Genomic DNA, 24,288 nt, shown 5'->3' with positions numbered 1-24,288 from the left:
TTGTACCAAACCCTGCAATATTGTAAAATGGTCTGTTTTGTTGTTTTTCGGTTCCTAGATAACATTGACAGCTGCATTGTAAACAGAACACTCCATCCTGTTTTCTGGCCTTGTCTTGGGGTGATTTTGCCTCACACTGGCAGGGATTATTAGGGAGGTCCTGCGGCTGAGAGGGTGCTGGGGTGGGAGGAGGGGCACAGACACTGGGGCTTTTGGAGAGAAGCTGCAGAGGAAAGAAGGGTGTGCTGGGCTGGGATTTAGGAGAAAGACAGAGACCCCAGCAGCAGTCCTGCTGGATAGACCAGCGGGTATTGGAGGGAAGGTCTCACCAGCCTAGGTCTCATTTATAAAACAGGGGCTTGGGCTGAAGCTGTAAAGTCTGTGGCCCCGTGAGAGCCTGTGACTCTCCATGGGGAAGGGATTTGCTTCTGCTTTCTTCACTGCTCTGGCCCCAGGGCCCAGAGTGGGGGCTCAGTCTGCCTGCCTTAGTGTGTCTTGGAGCCTGGGGGGTCCCAGAGGGAATGGGCCTAGCCTTCTGAGCTGTCGAGTGCTGCCCCCTTCTGGCTGCAGCCCACCAGTGCTGGGTCCCAGGCCTCCTGGCGGGGCAGAAACCTGCTCTAAGAACCAGGGCCTTGATGGGAAGCTGGGTTTTGCATGTGGCTCACTCTTTTGCAGCCAAAACTAAATAAAAAGAAGTAAAATCAGAAATAGTTGTTAGGAAAGAGACACACTGCAAAGGAAGGGAAAGGGACAGGTTGACTGGTTGTGTTTTTTCATCCTTTTGTAATCACAGAAATAAGTAGGTTTCCGTTGTCTTAAGAGACAGATGTTACTTCATCAGGAATACAGAGTAGACCCGTTACATTTTAGAGGAGGAACACCTTATATAGTAAGGCGAAGTCAAGCAAGACTTTGTGAATTTGTGACAAGTTTGCACTTAAAATCGTGTAAATATGTCACATTTTGTTTAACGTTATTTTTCCAAGTGTTTAGGTAATGTATTACTTTTTTAAAAAAGAAATAGTTGTTAGGCATGTATGAAGGAGTAAAGAAACCTATTCTGGATGGTTGTTATATAATTCCTATGAAATCTGGGGCTAATTTCTTTGTGCTTAAAAGGGATCATGATCGTTTTGGTCTGCGGCCATCCTGTGATGTGGTATGGGACACATACGGGGTCAGTTTTCATACACACATATTTTAGCATTTGACCATTTATAGAAATATTTGTGATTATTCGGGTATGTTGACCATTAAGTCGTTTCCAGGTAAATTTTTCATTTTGAAGGTTATCTTGATCTCTTATTCCCCCGCCGTGCTTTCTGTCTTTTGGGCATTTTACTAATTGCACATGCCCGCTTGAGATGTGGAGAGGGGTTGATGAGTAACTGTTTGTGGGCTGCGCCAGCTCAGCGTCTTTAGGTTTTGGGTTGGTTGACTCCATGCGTGCTTCCCTCTTCCATCATCCCAGGGGTGTTCCACCCTTCAGGGATGCCAGATTCATTTTGAAGAATCCTTTTCTAGAGTTGAGGAGGCTGCATTGCCTTTGATTCATTCTTGATCATTTTTCTATGATATGGATGAGCATTTACCAAAGTGTGTTGTGCAGAAGAATAGCCACTTCCGAAAGGATTTGGGACTTGAATAAATTTGCTAAATGCCTACCCACCAGACATGCATGGTCAGGTCTCTCCAATCTATCCACGAGAAATTCAGACGAAGATTATAAATGTGCTGCTTAAACCCCTTTAGGATTCCTCCCAAATTGTAGCTGTTTTTACTTTACTTAACAGTATCAATTTTTGTCTATTAGTGTTGATGTCTGGGTTTGGACAAAAGTTCTTAGAGTTGGCAGTTTTTACGGTTGAGGTTCTATACTCTGAATTTAAAACCATTCCTCTCTTTATTTGTACCAACTGACTTTTGCTTTTTTAAAAGATAGATAATTCAAAGTACTGATTGTCCTTGTATGACAAGAGGAAACCTCCTCGCTTTGGTTTATCATGCTCTGGTAAACTATCCCTTCTCCCTGATACACACTTAATCCTCTCAATTGAAAATATTTAGAAGCTCTTTGTAAAAGTAATGAATTTGGTTTGGTCTCCTAAATAATAAACTGCAAAATAACATTTTTTTGAGACAAGGTCTTACTGTGTCACCCGGGTTAGAGTGCAGTGGTGCAATCTTGGCTCACTGCAACCTCAGCCTCCGGTGCTCAAGGGATCCTCCTGCCTCATCCTCCTGAGTAGCTGGGACTATGGCACACACCATGCCTGGCTGATTTTTTTTTCTTTAAGAGATGGTTTCTCACTATGTTGCCCCAGCTTGTCTTGAACTCCTAGGCTCAAGTGATCCTCCCACCTCCATCTCCCAAAATGTTGGGATTACAGGCATGAACCAGTCCGTACCCTGCCTAAAACAACTTTTTTTTTTTTAACATTAGCAGTGATTGATAATTTTGTTAACATTTAGTATATGTAAAAACATGCATATAATCCTGAATCTTTTTATCATAGAATTTATAGATTGTTTAGGAACATTATTTCTGATACCATAATGAGTACTTCATCCCTTCCTCCCTTTGTGCTGGATTGAATGCTGTGGTGGGTACCTCCGTGTTTATAGTAGAACTACTATGCTGTCCCTATTTTCCCAGGGTAGGTAACACAAGCTGCAGGTGTAACACTGAGACTTTCACTTTGACCCATGAACATACACTTAATTTCATTATTCTTCAGTTTTTGGTTGTTGTTAAATTAGAGCTCTTGGTTACAGGGTTGACCACCATTTGTAGAAGTTCATTTGCCAAGAGTGACTTTATAGTATAAAGTGCCTTCTGGCTGGCTGGGCATAACTGAGGTTCATGCTTTATCAAGTGAAAATGGAAAGATTAGTGGAGATTTCAAGTCATCCATTAGCCAAGGACTGGGCATGCCATGTACTCATGCTGCCACCTTGTGGAGGTTAATGAAATAGAATATTAAAACCAAGGGACAGAATGAAAATTTACAAATGGTTGAAAGCTCCCATACTGAATATTATATTAAGAATATTGTTTTAAATGAGAACACATGGACACAGGGAGGGGAACATTACACATACGGGGCTTGTCGGTGGGTGGGGGGCAAGGGGAGGGAGAGCATTAGGACAAATACATAATGCATGCAGGGCTTAAAACCTAGATGACAGGTTGACAGGTGCAGCAAACCACCATGGCACATGTATACCTATGTAACAAACCTGCACGTTCTGCACATGTATCCCAGAACTTAAAGTAAAAAATATATATATATTGTTTTAGTAAGTTAGCATGAGTTTTCATTTCAAGAAGCTTGTCTTGTCATTTTTACTATCTAAATTTTGTGGAAGTCTGGAGCTGTGTTCACATGAAAATCTGGTAAAAGGGAATGGGCCTTCCTTAAGTACTGAAGACTCCAAACTGTGTAAAACCCCACCAAAAAAATATGATTGTATGAAAAGGACTCTAGGATACAATATCTTAAAATAGAAAGGAGAAAGATTTGGGTTTTGTTCATGTATCAATGACTGTTGTATTGTTTTCTTCTCTTTTTGAAGTGATTTGTGTGACTTTATTGAAATGGGCACATTTTATAAACTTTAATTTGTAGGCATCAGAGACCCCAACTCTACAAGGCCTTTCCTTTACTGTCAGACCTGGCGAATTGTTAGCTGTGGTCGGCCCCGTGGGAGCAGGGAAGGTGAGTTAGAATGGCTTTTGGCAGCTTGTTGCAACCCCACTTCTCATATTAACTTCGTGGGTTTGAGCCCAAGGCTACGTGTAACACAATTTTGAACTGGGTACGCTTGGCACGGCATTTCTCAGTGCATGGAACGTTCGTTTTGCAAGAAGGGTCACATGACCAAATAAATGTGGACAATGCATATCATGTTTTCCTTGGTTCTTCAAGTTGAGCAATTGGGAACTCCTAGAAGTTGGACATCTCCATGAAAGAAATTATTTATGTGACCACTATGCAGGATGGATTGACTAAGAAAGTGGGAACTTCTTTTTGTCAGAGGGGACCCTAGATGCTACAAGACATCTGGAGGTTATGAAGCCTTGTCTGAAAAGCTTTAAACACGTTTTGATATGACTTCTCCAAGTCACATGAACACACATTTAATAAACCTGTAGCCAGGTGTATAGTCCTGTGTTAGGAGTAAAAGATACACCTGTAATCAAGACCCAGACGCCACTGCCCTCCAGAAGTTTCTGGTATCTGGGGTGAGACAGATATACAAACAGGTGATTTCAGTTCAGTGTCGTAAGTGCTCTGATAGTGGGGGGCACAGACACGTCATGTCTGTGCATTGTAGAAGATGTGAAGGAAACGTGCATACAGACTTAGTCTCATATATTCTAAAGCAACGCAATAAATCTAGTTGTGGGTGTATAACAAATAGGGTGGTTTCACAATTGAAGTTTGCTCTCCAGAGACACGATTCTTGGGTATTTAAAAATAAAAGTCCTTCCTAGTGCACAGGATTTATTATTTATTTTTATTTATTCATTCATTTATTCACGTATGTATGTATATTTAGTTTTTGAGACATGGTCTCGCTCTGTCACCCAGGCTGGAGTGCAGTGGCGTGATCTAGAGTCACTGCAACCTCCATTTCCCTAGGTTCAAGTGATTCTCATGCCTCAGCCTCCCAAGTAGCTGGGATTACAGGCGTGCCACCATGCCCGGCTAATGTTTGTAGTTTTAGTAGAGATGGGGTTTCACCATGTTGGCCAGGCTGGTCTCGAACTCCTGGCCTCAAGTGATCCACCCGCCTCGGCCTCCCAAAGTGCTGGGATTACAGGCGTGAGCCACTGCACCTGGCCAGGATATGTTATTTACATACAGCATTTCTAGGATTAGTTCTTTGTCAAAAAAGATACCCGCATGCAGGAACAATGCATTCAATATTGGATATATGAACTATATGTCATGCTTGGCTACTCTGTTGCTGTAAACATTCTTAGTTGATCTTTGTTCCATGTACCATTTCATTTAGGGGCATGAAACTCGTTTAGGGAAACTCATTAGGGCAGAGTAGATTGTTACACTCTATTTTGTTAATATTCCTTATAAACTACTAGTTTATGTGGACCATTATGTTATTTCCAATTTTTAATCACAACTTCCTGTGCTCTTTTAAATGAATGAATGGTGTTTTTCAAGCTCCCAGGGCTGGGCAAGGCTGCATTGCAGTGGCTTATTCTTGTCTCGAGTGTTGACTGAACATGTGTTTTTTTACAATCTGTTTCAGTCATCACTGTTAAGTGCCGTGCTCGGGGAATTGGCCCCAAGTCACGGGCTGGTCAGCGTGCATGGAAGAATTGCCTATGTGTCTCAGCAGCCCTGGGTGTTCTCGGGAACTCTGAGGAGTAATATTTTATTTGGGAAGAAATACGAAAAGGAACGATATGAAAAAGTCATAAAGGCTTGTGCTCTGAAAAAGGTGAGTGATGACTTTTGGATTTCATGTACTCGAATGTCCTGTAATACTAGTGTTCACTTGAACAACAAGGTTTATTAACTTTTTTTTAATTTTTAAAGACCTTTGAATGTTATTTAATACTTTAAGGCGGTCCTCCCAGTAAATAAACACACACACGCTCTGTCCTTTTAAGTCTGATGTGAAAATGATGTTTACAGGGTGAATTTCGGGGGTTTGGTTGGTTTTGTAAAGTTTTATTTACTTTTAACTTTTCTTTTTTTCAAAATGGACAATTATAAAAATTTGCAAAAGTGGAGAGAAGGGTGTCTTGAACCTGCCTGTACCCATTGCTCAAGTTCAAGTGCGATCAACTTGTAGCCAATTCAACTCCATCTCTACCCTGGCCCTCTGCTAGCTCCACCCCCAACCCAGATTCTTCTGATGCATACCCTCGGCCTCAATTGTATTTTATCTGTAATTGTATTTTATCTGTAATACCTTATTACTTATCTCTAGAAGATAAGAACACTTTTGAAAAAAAATTACATCTCACTCAAGAAAAAAAATCACCAGAATTTCTTGCTATCATCAACTGGCTAGGCAGAGATTACAGTGCTTTAGTATCTCATTACCCATTGGTTTGCGTCAGACTCCGGAAGATGTCTGCACCGTGCACTTGGCTGATGTTTCCTGCTTGGGTCCCTCTCAAACCACAGGTTTCCTTCTCCACTCCCTTTAAAAAAGAAAATTTGTTTCAGTAGATTTTGGGGTACAGGTGGTTTTTGGTTACATGGATAAATTTACAGTGCAATTTATTATTTAAAGGAAACAAACTGTTTTAAAATTTATTTTTCATTGTGTATCATTTCACCAAGAGAGTGATTGTTTTCAGAAAAGATGAAGTGTTTGATTGTACACTGAGGTTTTCATAAAACTGGTGGATAGTTGATGAAAACTGAGCATACTTAATAGAGGGCTATAAGTTCTAGAAGATAGAAAAAATGGTAAATACTGATAAATACTATGTTACCTTCTTTGGGCCATAAAAATCAGTGAATAATGGCATTAAAGGGCTCTCCCCAGGCCCTGTGCAGTGTGGCCTGGACATCCTACTGTTCTTTTATGCTGTCTGGAAAAGGCCGCCACAGACTGTCAGAGGTGTGATGCAGAAGGCTTCCAGCCAGGTTTGTGAGGAATGAGTAATTTTGCTTGAACAATGGCTGGAATATCAGAGTCTATCAATCCGGTGAGTAGTATTTGCTGGCGATTTGGATAGAGAAATCATTGCTTGTTTAATGGGCTGTTTCTTCATCCTGGGCTATTGCTAATGAGAGATGATGCATTTTCAGAAATGACATTAAGTCAGCAGTAATGAGCTAGATTTTTATTGAATAGTATACACTATATAGGAAAAGATGCGCTAAGGTAAGCTCCTAGTTATTCAGATCCTACCAGGTGTTAATTTTTTTCTCTCTCTCACACACGCTCACACATATGCGCACACAAAGCTGTGTAAAGTTTTAATCTTTTGCCATGATTTCCCAGTGCCTTTGCTATTGCTATCCTCATTTTGTTTATTTTTCTGATATTGCTAGCCTCGCTTTTTTAAAGTAAAATTTTCATTTTATTCAAAGTTTGTACAGAATTGCTAACATTTCCCTAAAATAATTACTATACTTCAGCTTGTCCTGCTCTGGTGTCCCCCCACTGTCCCCTGCTTCCCTGAAGATCCATTTTAGAGAAATTTTGCAGAAATATAGGGTCAAAGTAGGAGAATATACAAGGTGATTTCAGTGTGTTGCAGTGAGTGGAGTGTATCATGTTTTAGGGAGTTGAGAAACAGATGGCAAATTTTGCTAGTTTTCCCCCACTGGTAGTTACAGTTGATAACCAAGAAACTGCTGATGGACCAGGCCCCGGAGATAGGAAAGATGGTACGCCATTTTTCAATGGAAGGATGGCACCTGGCAACCTGGGCCTTGTCTTTCAGCTCTTTTCCTCCATCATTTCTCTATGACAGGTTAGAAGTGAGGTCCTTGGGACCAACATAGGGCTTTCTTGGGAAGGCTTTGTTGCTCTTTACATATTAATCTTTCAGTTTAAAGATAACCTACTAGTAAACTCTAGAATTTAAGAATGATTTGTTCAAGACTGTGGTTTCAAGAGTTGAATGTTGCTTCTGGCTGGTAAAGTGGAGGGTTGGAGAGATAAAATAACTCACTTGAACATTTGCAGTTCAAGTTCAAAGCCATACCTGCCTAGCTCCAGATTCCATTTTCCCCTCTGCCAAGCCACCTCTCAGTTGGGGGTATTTATAAGGTAGAACTATTTTAACAATTAGGTGATTGATAAAAAGGTAGAATGTGGGACAAAATGTTTTTCAAGCCTTCCCTTTTTACCTGTTCAGCTTCTGATACCCACATGAGACTCCAGGTCCCAGGTCACCCAGCTCTGCCTTGCTCCTTCCCACATCAGAAAGTCTCTGGGGGAAAGTGGGGGTTAGGACAGTGGCTGCCGTTCAGCCTCTTCCATAGCCACCTTTGAGGACTGGCCCAGTAACTTGGACAGTGTCCCAGGCACCTGTGGGCTTCTGCGTGGCAGGCAGACTCCAGTGGCAATGGGGTCCCCTCAGGGCTGGGCTGCATGGCGACTTCTTGGTTCCTTCCTGGATGTGTGTAAGCATGGACTGCTGGCCGCCTGTGCATGGTTCCATCCTCGGTAGGACGGTGGGCCTCCGGTGGAGAAGTCGAACAGAGCAGGAGTCTGGCCCAGCTTTGTCATTTGCTTGCTGTCACTTTGGGTTTTTTTTGAGATGGAGTCTCGCTCTGTCACCCAGGCTGGAGTCTAATGGTGTAATCTCGCCTCATTGCAACCTCCACCTCCCAGGCTCCAGTGATTCTCCTGCCTCAGCCTCCTGAGTAACTGGGATCATGGGTGTGCACCACCATGCCTGGCTAATTTTTTTGTACTTTTAGTAGAGATGGGATTTTGCTATGTTGACCAGCTGGTCTTGAACTCTTGACCTCAAGTGATCCACCCGCTTTTGCTTCCCAAAATGCTGGGATTATTTGCATGAGCCACTGTGCACGACCAGCTCGGTGTCCACTTTGGACATGTCACATTACTTGCCTTGGGCTTTTGATGTCTCTGCTGAGAAATAAGGACATGGGATGAGATGGTTTCCAAGAAATTTTGCTACCATTCTCAAATGCCATTTATGACTGTTTAGCAGGGGACTGGAAGAAACCAAGGATCCTCTTAATGAGTTATGAGATCATTTGCTGACTCCTTTTCAAATCCACGTGTCAATGGTGGGTGTAAGATGACCATAGAGAATAGCAATCCTGGAATTATTCTGGCTTGTAGGTACAGAGATTGCATGTGTAATCAAAACCTGCTGGACAGAAACGATCCTGAGTGTCTCTGGGTGTTTGGCCTCTGTTTCATTTCTTATTAAATGGGGGAGATACAGCAGGATTATAAAGACTGCAGGCAATGTCTGTAAAATGCAGACATGCCAGGTTTTTGGTAAATAGTAGCTGTTGCCCTTTTCTCTAAATCAGTTAATAAGATAAATAAAAGATTTTGCCTTATATAGTTCCTCATTCCCCTCCTGGCCACCCTCCCCGCAAAAAAAAAAAAAAAAAAAAGTCCTAGAGGAAAAAATAGGAACTAACAAGATTTCTCAGATATGTTGATAGCAAGTAGATATATTGTACTAGATACAGTAGAAGTAAATTTATAAGTTCATCGAGCTAAAAATATCTTTGAGATAAAATAATAAGATAGGAAGTAGTAATTCACATTTAGCAGTATTGCTTTAGGCTAATTATTTATTCAAAGAGATATCATAGCAAATGACAGGACATACCTCAGGAAACAACATACTGATGTTAGATACTTTAGTGGGTAGTGGTTAAAATCCAAGGCCTTGGGGTCAGACAGCTCTGGGATTGAGTCTCAGTTCCTCTTCAGTAGGTGTGTGATTTTAGCTAATCGTCTGAACCTTAGAAAGCCTCAGTTTTGTCATCTGTAAAATAGAGATAATAAACTATTCACCTCATAGGCTATTGTGAGGATAAGATTTGATCATGAACTTAAAGCATCTGATTACTAGGCACATAACAGGCCTTCTTAATTATAAGAGCCACCAATTTTGGGTAAAATCACATGAAATGTGACATGCTTGAAAGAATGTATCTGAGTATATAACTTCCATTATTTGAATTGATATTTATATAGGGTTTCTATACATAGTACAGTAAATAAGAGAATAATAAAAATATTGTTACCCTAATAGATGCAATGTATTAATATTATGTCACCCTTTGCATAGTTTCTTTTAATCCTTGAGCACTTTTAAGCAGTGCGTATCCAAAGGCATGGAATTGATAAATTGGAGTTTAATGTTTTTCTATATAGCTCACTTGAATATACAAACCCCTGTGGGGTACCCACTATCTTATAATTTCTTCTCATATTTGCCACATTCCTGCCAACTTGGACATTTTCTTTTTAGATTGCCTTGACAATCATAAAATAACTGTTGTTATGCCTTTTTGTTGTTGTTGTTAATCTCTCAGTTGGGAGAACCATATCACTCCTTAGTGACATAATAGGAAATAAATGCTGAGGGCCCGGCGTGATGGCTCAAACCTGTAATCCCAGTACTTTGGGTAGCTGAGGTGGGAGGATTGCTTAAGGCCAGGGGTATGAGACCAGCCTAGGCAACATAGCAAGACCCTGTCTTTTTTTTTAAAGCTGAGTACAAAAGGGATACAATGAGGTGAATCTAACTAGGGTGACTAAATGAACTGATAGTGCTGTATATGGATAGAGAGACTTCGAGTTCTGAGTTGTTTCAGTATTGCCTTTAAGTAACTTCCAGCAAGCACTTGGGGAAGCATGATATGAAAGGGCAACAGGCTGTGAACTGAGATGAGCTTGGTTCAGACTCCAGCCTTCCTTTATTAACTGAGAGTCCTCAGTCCAGTTACATGCTCTCACTTCGTCTCAGTCTCCTCATCTGTGAAGTGTGGTCACTACTTACTTGGCAGGTTGTCATGAAGGTTAGAGATAACACCAGGCATCAGGAACAGTGGTTGGTGCATAGCTCTTACATCCAGGAGCTGACTCGTGGAGCAAGAAGCTGAGTACACACATAAACATTAAGAGGCAGAATATGGCAAGTCCTTCCTAAGAAATATAAACAAAGCCTTAGGAACCTAGAAGAGAGAGTGATGTTTTCTGATTGGGGGACTGCAGGTTAGTTTCACAGAAGAGTTTGAGCTGGGCCCTGAAAGAAGAATAGGATGTTGATAAGCTATGACAGGAAGGGCCATTCCAAATGGAAGCAAGGTGTGGCCCAAAGCTGGAGAGCCCTGCTCTCTGACTGTGGGGCCTCTTCTTGTGCTGGGGCCTCAGGCCTGGCCCCTGTGACCATCCCCACAGTGTCCTCAGTGGTCTTTCTGCCTTTAGTGTCACCATGGTTGATGTGCACATGGTAGGATTCTGGTTAGATGGCGTCAAACCCACATAGCCACGTCATGGTTTTTCTCTAGTTTCTGTGTCTGCATTTCAGTAAAGGTGGTGGTAGATTAAATAATTGGTTAATTTTACTGAGTGGTACCTAACGTGCATAAGATACCTTCCTCCCATTGGGAGCACTTCTGCTTTCTGCTCAACTGTTTCCCTTTAGCCAAACTAGAAAATCATGGCTAGGAAATTAGCCTGACTCAGATTGTACTTCAGATCCTTTGAAATATTTTCCCTATCTGAGGCTTGTCCATAAATAGTTTGCCAAGTCAACAACACTCAAGGTCGTTGTAGTACTCAAAGTGCTACTACCAGGCATGGGGAGAGAGCTCCTTTCCTATTCCCTATCTGCATGAAATGAGACAGATATTTTTAGTGTCTTTTCTAGAAAATGGCTAAGATTGCTCTGCTACAACTTGATGCTATTTTGAGAATGAAAACAAAACAATGTAAAATCAAGGGACAGAAACTTAACACATTATATAAAGACCATCAGCAATGGAATGAGGCCAAGTAAACAATGTGTGTTTGTGTTTGTGTGGAAGGCTGGGACCCTGTCTTAAAATGGTGCATTGTCTTTTTATGAAAACTGAAAGGAAGAGATAGTGTAAACTGGTGCATTGTCTTTTTTTTTTTTTTGAGATAGAGTTTCACTCTTGTTGCCCAGGCTGGAGTGCAATGGTGCGATCTCGCTCACTGCAACCTTTGCCTCCCAGGTTCAAGCGATTCTCCTGCCTTAGCCTCTCAAGTAGCTGGGATTACAGGCATGCGCCCCCATGCCTTGCTAATTTTGTATGTTTAGTAGAGACGGAGTCTCACCGTGTTGGCCAGGCTGGTCTTGAACTCCTGACCTCAGGTGATCCACCCGTGTCGGCCTCCCAAATTGCTGGGATTACAGGCGTGAGCCACTGTGCCCGGCCGTGTTGTCTTTTTATGAAAACTGAAAGGAAGAGATAGTGTAACTTCTGAGCTCAACAAAGAGATAATGTGAAATAATGAATTTTCATAATGGGGCGCTTGCTACCTTTCATTTGATGCCATCTGGTTCAGATTGGAGTATTAGGGGACTCCTGTGTGTCTTTGTGGGCTGCCAGGGACTGGGTTCCAATGGAAATACTGTCTTTTTTTCCATTTGGTGATGTACTTTATTTAGTGGGATTCATGCTATGAATGGGGTCCTGCTGTTGGTTTGATCAGAAAATATGTCATAGTCATCAATAGCAAATGATAATGAACTCAGATCCTTTTTCCACTTAGAGAGTTCATACCCTTACTTTAGATTGTTCTGGCATTCTATGAGTTTATTAATTCTTGTTTCTCCAGGATATTTTGTAAAAGAGATAAAATGAGAACTTAGGGAGGTCAGAGGACTTGCTTGTCATGGAGATCTCAATGTGCCATTTGCTTTGTCTCCCCGGCTTTGTCAGAGTAGAGACAAAGAAATGACACTTTGATCTGTAAGAGGGCTATCTCTGTAGTGTCCTAGGTTGATGCTTATGCAGCTCAGTGAATACCCAGCGATGTTCTCCACACCTTTTGTCTATGCCAGGATCTGTCTAGTGATAATTATAGGCCATCCAAGTAAAGATTTCTAATGTAATGTCCTGTAACTTAAACCTGATCATTATCCTGTTATTTTCAGGGATGTTCTTGTCATGTTTTTTTAAAAAAGTATTATGCTTTGTCAACTTATTTCTTAAATAATTTTTAAATATAACTTTGGTTGGATCCTCAAATAAAAACTTGTTATCCTTCCTAGCTTTTGTTTTTTGGGGTCTTGCATGGAACCAGAGTCTACTTAGTGCAACCAGTCTGTGCAGTGTCTCGTGAGCACTCTGCTCCTTTCCCTTTGGCTTTTCCTGGCTGGGCTGCTCTTTCTGCTCTTATTCTTTGCAGTTTTTTTTCTGTCAGTCTATTGTGATGCCTTAAGCATCACTGTGAAGATGGGGCGGGTGTTATCCCTTCTCTGAGAATGGAAAGCTGAGGCAAAAGTCAGCAGAATGGCTCGTGAAGACACAGTTGTTCCTTAGTAAGTCCCGTGGCTTTATGCTGACAGCCCTTACGGTTGGGTCTCCAGCACAGACCTCCAGACTCACTTATCCAGCCGCAAGTCAGGATTGCCGGTCAGCATTTCAGTTTGGCCATAATCAACCTTTTGATTTTATCTCTTAAATCTGTGTCCCTCATTTCCCCCAGCTCAGTACATGGTAACCCTGTTCTTCCCTTGTCTTATACCAAAACCAATGCAGTCCTCCTCTTTTTCTATCACAACACAAACCCATCTCATCAGCAGATCCTATAGGTGCTACCTTTAAAATTTGTTCAGCACATGAGCACTGATGTTCACTTCCCTGTTCCCCACTCCAGTCCCGGCTACTGTTGTTTCTTGTCTCAATTATTGCCTTGATCAGATCATGTCATTCCTCCTATTTCCCTGGGTGTGAGCCCTTGGCTTCTCTTGCCTCTGTCTCTGCCCTCCCCTGCCATCATCCTCTGCTCGCAGTTCCGTGGGCATCCATATTGCTCTTCTGTGAACACCTTGGGCACGTATCACCCCATGGCTTTTGTGCTTGCTCATTCCTCTATGGAGCACTCTTCCTGCACTCTGTGCCAGCCAGTCCATCCCCTGACAGGTCTCTGCTCAGACTCCCTCGATCAGAGCCCTTGTTGACCTCCCTATATAAAGTGGACTTTCCCTCTGTCACTCTCTGTCTCCCTAAGCCAGCTTCCTTCTCCTTCTTAGCACTTATCACCTCTTACATTTGTGTCAATCTTTTATTGTCAGGTCACTCACTGTGGAAACTCTTTCACTGCTGAATTCACAAGGAGTTGCTGCTCAAAAAATTTCTGTTAAAATGGCTCAGTGCATAAATGCTATGAAAAGCTACAGCATTAAAATAGATAACGTGCCCTGACTGTGTATTTGATAGGTTCAAACTTACAATTTAGTTACTATGAAATATTTCCATTGCTGTTGATCAAATACATGTATATTTCTGAAGAACTAATGTGCAAAGTTTAGGATAACTTTGGAAGAACACAAAGAACAGAGGAAGAACATGTTTTAAGTCTTTTTTTTCCCCCCTTCTTTCCTTTGTCCATACAGGATTTACAGCTGTTGGAGGATGGTGATCTGACTGTGATAGGAGATCGGGGAACCACGCTGAGTGGAGGGCAGAAAGCACGGGTGAACCTTGCAAGGTAAGTTGCATTTCAGCAGCCACTATGCCGGTGTCTTTTGATACCTTCCAGTGGTGGTGAGCACATAGGACCCGCTTACTGTGTATTGCGTCCTGTGTGAAGCACCTTCTTGGATTATTCTGTTGGCATTTGAATGAACATCCCAGTTGTTGAAAGTTGTCATGTTCCTGGGTGAGAGTCTGATATCTCTTTGTATTTTCTAGAGCAGTGTATCAAGATGCTGACATCTATCTCCTGGACGATCCTCTCAGTGCAGTAGATGCGGAAGTTAGCAGACACTTGTTCGAACTGTGAGTGTGTTTGTGTCTTAAGTCATTTCTGCTTTTCCAGAGCCATTTCGAGTTGGCTCAGGAAAGCCTTTATGGCTTTCAGCTCATCCTGCTCTGGTGTCCGCTCCCCTCCCCACACTGTCCCCTGCTTCCCTGAAGATCCATTTTAGAGAAATTTTGCAGAAATACAAGGTCAAGGTAGGAAAATATACAAAGTGATTTCAGTGTGTTGCAGTGAGTGGAGTGTATCATGTTTTAGGGAGTTGAGAAACAGATGGCAAATTTTGCTAGTTTTCCCCTACTAGTAATTACAGTTGATAACCAAGAAACTGCTGATGGACCAGGCCCCGGAGATAGGAAAGATGGTACGCCATTTTTCAATGGAAGGATGGCACTTGGCAACCTGGGCCTTGTCTTTCAGCTCTTTTCCTCCATCATTTCTCTATGACAGGTTAGAAGTGAGGTCCTTGGAACCAACATAGGGCTTTCTTGGGAAGGCTTTTTTGCTCTTTACATACTAATCTGTCAGTTTAGAGATAACCTACTAGTAAAATCTAGAATTTAAGAATGATTTGCTCCATAGTAGACTGTGGTTTCAAGAATCTAATGTTGCTTCATGGATTCTTACCAGAGTGAACACTTAAAACCCACAGACACGTAGGCCTGGCTTGCCTTTGAAACTAGTTGTCTAGAATCTGGCTTCCCTCCCAACTCTTACGTGGTGTTTCTGCGATTTGCTTTCTTTGGCTCTTGCTTAGACACTGAGCCATGGAGGTAGAACTACTCTGGAATCTTTTCTGTATATTCTGTAACCTCATGTGTGCCGACTGACACTTCCTACGTAGTCTAGACTGGCCTTTTTGAAAGCATTGTGAACTGGTTTTTCTAAAACAGCACTCACATCTGCCCCACAGTCAGCTTCCTGTTTTTCGCCTTGTTAAAGTCAGTGAGCCTTTCCCACTCATTGTAGCCCTTCTGCGCACACTGAGGTAGATGCTCCTGCAGATGCTACTGCATGAAACATCTTCGCTTGCAGAGGAGGGCAGTCAGCCACAGAGAAGATAAGCACCCATGCTGGGCTGAGTGAGAGAGAGACAAGTTCAGATTTCATTCTTGCCCATAAGGAATTTGACTCTACATGGATCAAGACTAAGTGCATGGGAAAAGTTCAACAGACCCCAAGGCTTAGGGGATTTCAATATAGGACAATCTATTTTATTATTATTATTTTTTTAGATAGGATCTCGCTCTGTTGCCCAGGCTGGAGTGCAGTGGTGCATTCTCAGCTCACTGCAGCCTCGACCTCCTGGGTTCAAGAGATTCTCCTGCCTCAGCCTCCTGGGTAGCTGTGACTACAGGCTAGCACCACCATGCCCAGCTCATTCTGTGTTTTTTTGAAGAGAGGGGGCTTTGCCATGTTGTCTAGGCTGGTCTCCCTATGTTGCCCAGGCTGGTCTCGAACTCCTGGGCTCAAGGGATCCACCCCCCTCGGCTTCCTGGAGTGCTGAGATTACAGGTGTGAGCCCCTGCACCTGGCATACGACAATCTTTTTTTTTAAATGGAAGAAGTGGGCAGCAGAGATTGGAAAGGTCACTGAGGGCCGGGCTTGGCTGGAAGTAGCCTGTGGTCCTGCAGGCTGGTAAGGGTTTGTGGTGGCTGAGAGTAGGATTCAATTCCTTTGAAAGAAATAATAGAAGCAGAGGTGTGCAGACGGGAAGGAGTGAGGCCTGTGGGAAGGACAGCAGGCAGGTACCTGTTCCTGTGGTGGGGGATAGAGAAGGTACCATGAGAGAAAGCTCTGGAAGTCCTGTGTTGGCCAGCCAGGGCTGCCCTCACAAAATGCCACAGGCTGGGGGGCTTCCACAGCGGCAGGTTGTTTCTGCAGAGTTCTGGAGACTGCATGTGTGAGATCAATGCATCTGCAGGTGCAGCTCCTCCCGAGGGCTTTCTTGGCCTGCTGATGGCTGCCTTCTCACCCTTTTCTCCTTGTGTCTCTGTATCCAAATCTCCTCTTCCTGAAAAGACACCAGTCAGATTAGAGTAGGGCCCACCCTCACGGCCTCATTTTAGCGTAATTACTTCTGTAAAGGTTCTGTGTTGGCCGGGCACTGTGGCCCACGCCTGTAATCCCAGCACTTTGGGAAGCCGAGGCAGGCAGATCACCTGAGGAGTTCGAGACCAGCCTGGCCAACGTGGCGAAACCCCATCTCTACTAAAAATACAAAAATCAGTGGTGGATGGTGGCGGGTGCCTGTAATCCCAGCTACTCTGGAGGCTGAAGCAGGAGAATTGCTTGAACCCAGGAGGTGGAGTTTGCAGTGAGCCGAGATAGCGCCATTGCACTCCAGCCTGGATGACAAGTGAGATTCTGTCTCAAAAATAATAATAATAAAAAAAAATTTTAAAAAAGGTTCTCTGTTCAATTTCTAAGGTGCTGGGGTGAGGGCTGGAACATAGGAACTTTGAGGGGAGCATGGTTCAGTCCATAACAGGTCCTGGATAGCAAAGTGGATAGCGAGTCGGCTGTATGAGAGTAACTCATCTCTGGGCTCTGGATTCCAGGGGTTTGGACATGAAGTCATCCACTGAGCATGGGGCTCTACGTGGGTTCCTGAATGTTTACCCACCAGAGTGCATATGCAAAATGTGCCTGGTATGGGATGATGAAGTGGATGTGTATGATGGTGATGGTTGCACAGTGGTGTGTATGTACTTAGCGCGACCAAGCTATACACTTAAAAATGGTGTAAATGGTAACTGTTATGTCATGTCTATTTTTCCACAACCAAAAAAAACGTGGATGGCAGCGTTGAATCTTTCTGAATGCAGAGTGCAGGATAAGCTGGCACTTGGCGTTGCTGCAGCAGTCTGATCGGAGCCTCGTTTCCTGCTCCCTCCTCCTCCTCATCGTGCCTTGATGAATTTTCCATTTCGCCGAGAAGGGCCTCTGTGGCTTGCTCGAGTCTTGCGCGAGGCCCCACCAGTTCTTTATCACTCAAACAACAATTCCCGGTGGGACACTGTTTAGAGTCGCCGCGGGGAAGGAGGAAGGTATTTTCATTGCTGAGTATCAGTGTGCGTATCGCACAAGCTCCCCCAGATTTTCATTTGAACACAGGAGGTATTTATAAAGTCCTCTTGCACCTTTAAGGATTAATGACTTTGGATATATGCTTGTTAGAAGCAAGCTTGTTAAAATTGTTGTTTGCTAATCAGAATCACATTCTTTGGGGAAACTTAGGGCAGGGAGCACGAATGCAATTTAGGAAATCACTCAGCAGCAACTGGAGAATGTTCTCAACGAGTTAGAAAATTGGATTGAACAATATGCTATGAAAGATGGCGGTTGTGTTGAAGCTTAGAAATGTGAAGTGTTTTGTATTAAAAGTGAATGAATTACACTTCTATTTGCCATTAACAGTTTTACTTCAATCATGAATATATATCGAGAGTTGTTAAGAGTTGTGTTTTACAACTATATGTTGCAAACACTAAGTGGATTTTATCACATACAAAAAGTGAGGGGCACTTAGATTAAAGGATGCTAATCCAATTTGTTGCCTGCTATAGATGTGGTTGTGTTCTAGAAAGCCTCAAATTCTCAGACCCCTGCCTCTTTGAGTCTCCTAATCAGATCTCCCACACTGTTGCCTACCTATTTGTCTTAGTCCATTCAGGCTGCTGATTCAAAATAGCATAAACTAGGTACTCCATATAAACAATAGAAAATTGTTTCTACAGTTCTGGAGGACAAGATTCAAGATCAAGGCGCCAGCAGTTTTGGTGCCTGGAGAGGGCTCACGCTCTGGTTCATAGACAGCTGTCTTGTCACTGTGGAAGGTGTACGGCAGCTTCCCTGGGCTGGCCCCTTCTACTAATACCATTCGTGTTGGCAGATTCTCATGAAATAGGCCTCACCTCCTAATACCATTACATTGGTGATTAGGGTTCAGTAGGAATTTGGGGAGGGCCACAAACATTCAGGCACAGCACTAGTTCACCTTCCCGCTTTCAGTTCCTAGGGGAACTTTTAAGCTACAGTTCTAAGTCCTCGAATGGCAAATTGCCCTTTGCAGTCTGCCCCATTCACCTTTCCAACCCTTGCCATGCAAGACCAGTCCTCCAGCCACGCACACTTCTTTGGGGTGCCTGGAAGGAGTTGTGACTTTCTCACGTCTGCCTGTCTGTAAGGGTATTTTTCCTGCTGTTGGACAACCAGGGATAGTTTGCCTGGGCAAAAGAGAAAAATGAAAGACACAGATCCTACCTCCTGCCTTTCTCTTCTGCTCCTCGGAGGGCATGGCGCTTTCTCTGTCTGCCCACAGCCCTCATGAGCTGCTCTTGATCCACCTATGTGTTCTTCCCTCCAGCCCCCGCACTAGACTGTGAATGCATGAAGGTGCCTTTGCACAGTGCATTTGTGCCCCGGGACCATTGCACCTGCTGTATCTGCCAGGAATGCTTCCCCCAGAGAGTCTCATGGCTCATACATCACCTCCTTGCAGAGAGGACTTTCCTGGCCACTCCCTCTAAAGTACAGCCTTTGCCTGGCTGTCTCTTCATGGTTTACTTTACTATCCAATAGTGTGTTTTCTGTGTTTGTGTAGTGAGTGTCCCTACACGACTCAGGGTGTTGTCTGTTTGCTTGACCAGTGGATGTATCCTCATCACTTAGAGTAGTCCCTGGTACTTCGTCAGCGCTCAGCAAATGTATCTTAACTGAATGAATGAAGGTAGTGACTGTATCTGTCCCTCTCTCCCTCCCTCCATCCCTTCCTTCCTTTTTTGACAGAGTTTTGCCCTGTCACCCAGGCTGAAGTGCAATGGCATGATCACGGCCCACTGCAACTTCTACCTCCTGGGCTCAAGTGATCCTCCCGAGTAGCTGGGACTACAAGTGCACACCACCACACCCGGCTGAGTTTCATGTTTTTTGTAGAGATGGGATCTCTCCGTGTTGCCCAGACTGGCCTTTAACTCCTGGGCTCAAAAGATCCTCCTGCCTTAGCCTCCCAAAGTGCTGGGATTATAGGTGTGAGCCACTGCACCAACTGACTATATCTTTCTCACTTGTGTCACCTCCAACATTGTATGTGTCAGCTCTTAATGTTGTCTTTTTTTTTTTTTTTCCTTTTTGAGACAGAGTCTCGCTCTGTTGCCCAGGCTGGAGTGCAGTGGCATGATCTTGGATCACTGCAGGCCTCCTGGGTTCTAGCAATTCTTGTGCCTCAGCCAGCCGAGTAGCTGGGATTACAGGCATGGGTGACCACATCCAGCTAATTTTTGTATTTTTAGTAGAGATGGGATTTCACCATGTTGCTTGAACTCCTGACCTCAAGTGATCTGTCTGCCTCAGCCTTCCAAAGTGCTGGAATTATAGGCGTGAGCCCCCGTGGCTGGTCTCTTAACCTAGTCTTTATGTAGGATTAGAGTTAAATAGCTCATTGCTACATCAATCACTTATTATTTGTTTGTTTTATGGCATGACTGGAAGATTTTTACTCTTAATAATTTGGAAAGTATTTTTTGAGATTTGCCTAAGAAGCATAATTTAGAAAAAATTTCAAGCCATCAATTACAATGTTAGTGTAATTATTTCTGTTATCTCATCTACAATGGAAGATGTTAGGAAGAAAACATTTTGAAACCTTTGAGTTGGCTGATACTGGACATAGCACCCATCAGATCTGATCATTAACATCTCCCTTTAGATATGTATATAAAAGGATTAATGGCAGCCAATCTTGAAATAAAGGGAAACAGTTTCATTAAAAGCTTTAGTACTAAACCTGAAGAGGGGTATAAGTACTAAACCTGAAGAGGTATACTAGATTGAGCAACTTAGTTTTGAAATAAGCCAAACTAAGATATGTGAAAGGGGAAAAAATAATCCTTTTGGACGTAAAGGATGAAGTGATAGTTTACGTATCTGCAGTCTGGAGTTGTAGTTCTGATCACAGGCACTGTCTCTACAATACTTGCTTATGACTTCTCAGTCCTGAATTTCTAAAAGCAGTGGCTGCATATGAGGAAGACTGGAGGACAGGGCCAACACTTATTGAGCATGAGATATGTTCTTGGCCATTGTTACAGATTAATGCTTTTCTTTTCTTTTTCTTTTTTTTTTTTTTTCTCCTTTTTTTCTTTTTGAGACAGGGTCTTACTCTGTCAACCAGGCTGGAGTGCAGTGGTGTGATGACGGCTCACTGTAGCCTCAACCTCCTGGGCTCAAGTGATTCTCCCACCTTAGCCTCCCTTCTAGCTGGGACTACAGGTGTGTGCCACCACACCCGGCTAATTTTTTTTTTTGTAGCTCCCAGGAGTCTACGTTTACAATGTAGGAGAACTTTGAGTGGGTACCGTAGAAAACAAACAAATGCCAGAAAACTTGATGGTTGAATACTGAGGTGGGTCTTATCTTTGAGCCATATGGTTTGGACTGTTTGGATTCTGTTTTTCCATTTTCTTATTCAGACTGTTTAGGACTAATGAGAGAAGTTTTGCTTCCTGGATGAGACCAAGAATACTGCGGAGAGTCACATGTCACTAACATTTGTTTTCCTATCTAGTTTTATTTTTGAAGAAGAGTCTGGAAAATGCACTCTGGCAAAGGTTACCAAGAATCTAAGCCTTTTTGCGGGGGGTGGGGGGGTGTTAATATGTGCATTATAAATTATCATCCAAGAAACCGTCCAAGAAAAATGCCGCGTCGTTACATGACCTCGATCTTTCTTTCTCCCCTGCAATCCTACACAGCAATAAAATAATTAGTGTTTTAGTTAAGTCAAGTTTTTGAATGTCTATGTTAAACTAAGTTTTAGGAAAAAAAATTACACTTATTGCCTCCTTCCCAGAAAACTTTTGAGGATTTCACCACAGCAAGGCTCGTATTTGCTGCTGGTGGTTTTGAGGACCTAGCCGGCTTTATTGGCTTATATTTGTATTTAGTTTGTATTTAACCTCTAGATCTTTGACTACTGTGTTGTCTTTGACTACGGTTTCAAAATGTATGTTTTTCAATGTGGAGCACCCCATTCATGCATTTTTTCACCCTGTGCCTTTTACATTTATAGGTGTATTTGTCAAACTTTGCATGAGAAGATCACAATTTTAGTGACTCATCAGTTGCAGTACCTCAAAGCTGCAAGTCAGATTCTGATATTGAAAGATGTAAGTAGTTTCTAGAGGTCTCCCAAACTTGCAAGTACTTGGGTGTGTTGAATCCCCTTCTTCCTCCATTTCATGTTCCTTTCTTCTCAGAGCTGGGATTCATGTTTTTAAGTATTAACTCAAAAGACTTGTAGAAATGTCATTATTACATGCTAAACCATATTACCGTAAAGTATGTAAAATTGCTACCTCAAGGTTACTACATTGTTAAAGAAAATGATGCTGTTTTAATTTAGAACTTTTTGTTTACCTCTTCCATGACTTAATTGAAATTATATTATTTGGAAATTACAGATTCTAAGACCTGTTTGTATCCATTTAATTGTCATGCATAGTTTGGCTAAAGATCCTCTTCTATTAATAGCAGAAATGGCTGGGCACAGTGACTCAGGCCTGTAATGCCAGCACTTTGGGAGGCCGAGGCAGGCAGATCACCTGAGGTCAGGAGTTCAAGACCAGCCTGTCTAACACGGTGAAACCCCATCTCTACTAAAAATACAAAAAATTAGCCCAGCATGATGGTGCACACTTGTAGTCCCAGCTACTCGGGAGGCTGAGACAGGAGAATCGCTTGAACCCGGGAGGCGGAGGTTGTAGTAAGCCGAGATCATGCCATTGCACTCCAGCCTGGGCTACAGAGTGAGACTCTGTCTCAAAAAAATAAAAATTAAAAAAAAAAAAATAATAGCAGCAACACAGTTGGATAACTGAGCAACCCCTAGTCACAGCACCCACTTTCCTGGAATAGCCAGCAGTTAGTGTCACTGCACAGGAATTTTTGAGTGCCTGATATGTGTGAGAGCTGGTATAGCTATAAGTAAGACAAAGTCCTTGCCATCATCAGGCTGACATTCTTCCTGGAGATAGATGCAAAGAAGGAAATAGAGGGATGGGGTTGCCTCGCTGGGACTTGAGGTACAATGACGTGAAGGTGCTGACCATGCGGTCACCTGGGGAGGGCATCTGAGGCAGGGGACTGGCAGTGGGGTCCTAAAGCTGGAAGTTACCTGGTATGTTTACAGGAACATCAGGGAGGAGCAGAGCAAGCCAGGGAGAGCCTGGAGAAAGGTGGGCTCAGAGCAGTGGTCAGAGGCCCTGGAGTTAGGATAGAGGCTACTGGACAGTCCGGAGCAGTGGAGTGACATGGTTTGATCTGTGATTTTAAGAGATCCTCTTTGTTGTTGGCTGGAGGAGCTACAGCAGAAGTAACTTGAAGTCTTAGTGGTTCACAAGACAGAAATAAGGGGTTGGTCTAGTGTGTCAGTTTCCTAGGGCTGCCAGAACAAAGTGCCACACATTAGGCAGCTTACAACAACAGAAATGTATTGTCTCACTGTTCTGAGGCCGCAAGTCCAAAATCAAGGTGTCCGCAGGGCCGCGCTCTCTGAAGGCTTCAGGGGAGAATCCTTCCTCGCCTCTCCCACTTTCTGGGGTTTTGCTGGTACTCACTGTTGATCCTTGGCTGGCAGTGCAGCCCTTCAGTCTCTGCCTCTGTTGTCACATGGCGTTGTCGCTGTGTCTCTCTGGCTTTCTTCCTATAAGGACATCAGTCACTGGACCTAGGGCCCACCCTACTCCGGTATGACCTCATCTTGTCTTGATTGTATCTGCAAAAATCCAGTTTTGAAAAAAAAGGCCACATTCACAGGTAACAGGATTTAGGACTTGAACATATCTTTTTAGGGGGTCATGGTCACCATTCAACCTATAAGAGCTAGCGTGGCCGGGGACATGGAGGTTAGTGAGAACTTCTCAGCCCAGCGGTGGTTTCATGCAGCACTCCTTGGCTTGTTGCCTCTTGCCTCAGTACCCTGGTCCTTAACCCTTCTCTGTTCCAGGCCCTGGTCAAATTCCTGATTGTGGGTCTGAAACCCGCTTAGTGTCTTCAAATGTTTTAATGTTTCTCCTCCCGCAATTTCTTAATAAAACGATGGAAATAACAAAAACGAGTGTTAATTATATTTTATAAGATCTGTGTGCACCGTTCTCCAAGGGAGATAAATTTCACATTATTGCAACAAATGGGGTATATAATGATAGCAAAGCTCTCGCAAGTCTTGTGTGTAAGCCCCTCCTTGCTGCCTAAAGAACAGTGAGGAATCTGTCCACTGAAGTCCCGGCAAGTGAATTCTCACCCTTAAGAGGATTATCGAAGGCAGAACTGCTGCCTCTTCAGAAGTGGTTCCGTGTGCTGGCTCTTCCCCACTCCCCCAGGAATAGGGAGCCTGGGTTCCTCAAACTTGAAAACAAGTAATTTCTTATGCAGAGGGCTGAGACTAGTGTGGCAAAACCTGAATGCTGGTACATTAGAATAAAATCTGTGGGTGGTAGAATAATCTTTCTCCAAAACAACCATTTGGCGAGGCGCGGTGGCTCATGCCTGTAATCCCAGCAATTTGGGAGGTCAAGGTGTTGGGGGGATCACTTGAGGTCAGGAGTTCAAGACCAACCTGGCCAACATGGTGAAAACCCATCTCTACCGAAAATACAAAAAAATTAGCTGGGCCTGGTGGTGCTTGCCTGTGATCCCAGCTACTCAGGAGCCTGAGGCAGGAGAATCACTTGAACCTGGGAGGCGAAGGTTGCAGTGAGCCGAGATTGCGCCATTGCACTCCAGCCTGGGCAACAGACTGAGACCCTACCACGCACACACAAACCGTTTTT

At 43.3% G+C, this 24,288-nt stretch overlaps 1 protein-coding gene across 7 annotated transcripts in view; it reads left to right on the top strand.

Moving 5' to 3' along the window:
- Positions 1 to 24,288, top strand: part of ABCC4 (ATP binding cassette subfamily C member 4) — a 282,364-nt gene that overhangs the window by 109,078 nt on the left and 148,998 nt on the right. For 5 of the 7 annotated variants that reach the window (XM_001137006.7, XM_063792279.1, XM_063792280.1 and 2 more), the window contains exons 10-14: positions 3,630 to 3,719; positions 5,278 to 5,469; positions 14,090 to 14,184; positions 14,388 to 14,474; positions 21,528 to 21,624. In XM_001137006.7, coding sequence (XP_001137006.1) covers positions 3,630 to 3,719; positions 5,278 to 5,469; positions 14,090 to 14,184; positions 14,388 to 14,474; positions 21,528 to 21,624 — 561 coding nt within the window. The remainder of the gene's footprint in view (positions 1 to 3,629; positions 3,720 to 5,277; positions 5,470 to 14,089; positions 14,185 to 14,387; positions 14,475 to 21,527; positions 21,625 to 24,288) is intronic. The other 2 variants (XM_016925451.3, XM_063792281.1) reach the window with 1 other exon arrangement.

This window comes from Pan troglodytes, chromosome 14 (assembly GCF_028858775.2).
Source record: "Pan troglodytes isolate AG18354 chromosome 14, NHGRI_mPanTro3-v2.0_pri, whole genome shotgun sequence".
NCBI classification, from domain to species: domain Eukaryota; kingdom Metazoa; phylum Chordata; class Mammalia; order Primates; family Hominidae; genus Pan; species Pan troglodytes.
The sequence above is the reverse complement of the archived record's forward strand: the minus strand, read 5'-3'. Positions and strand labels throughout refer to the sequence as shown.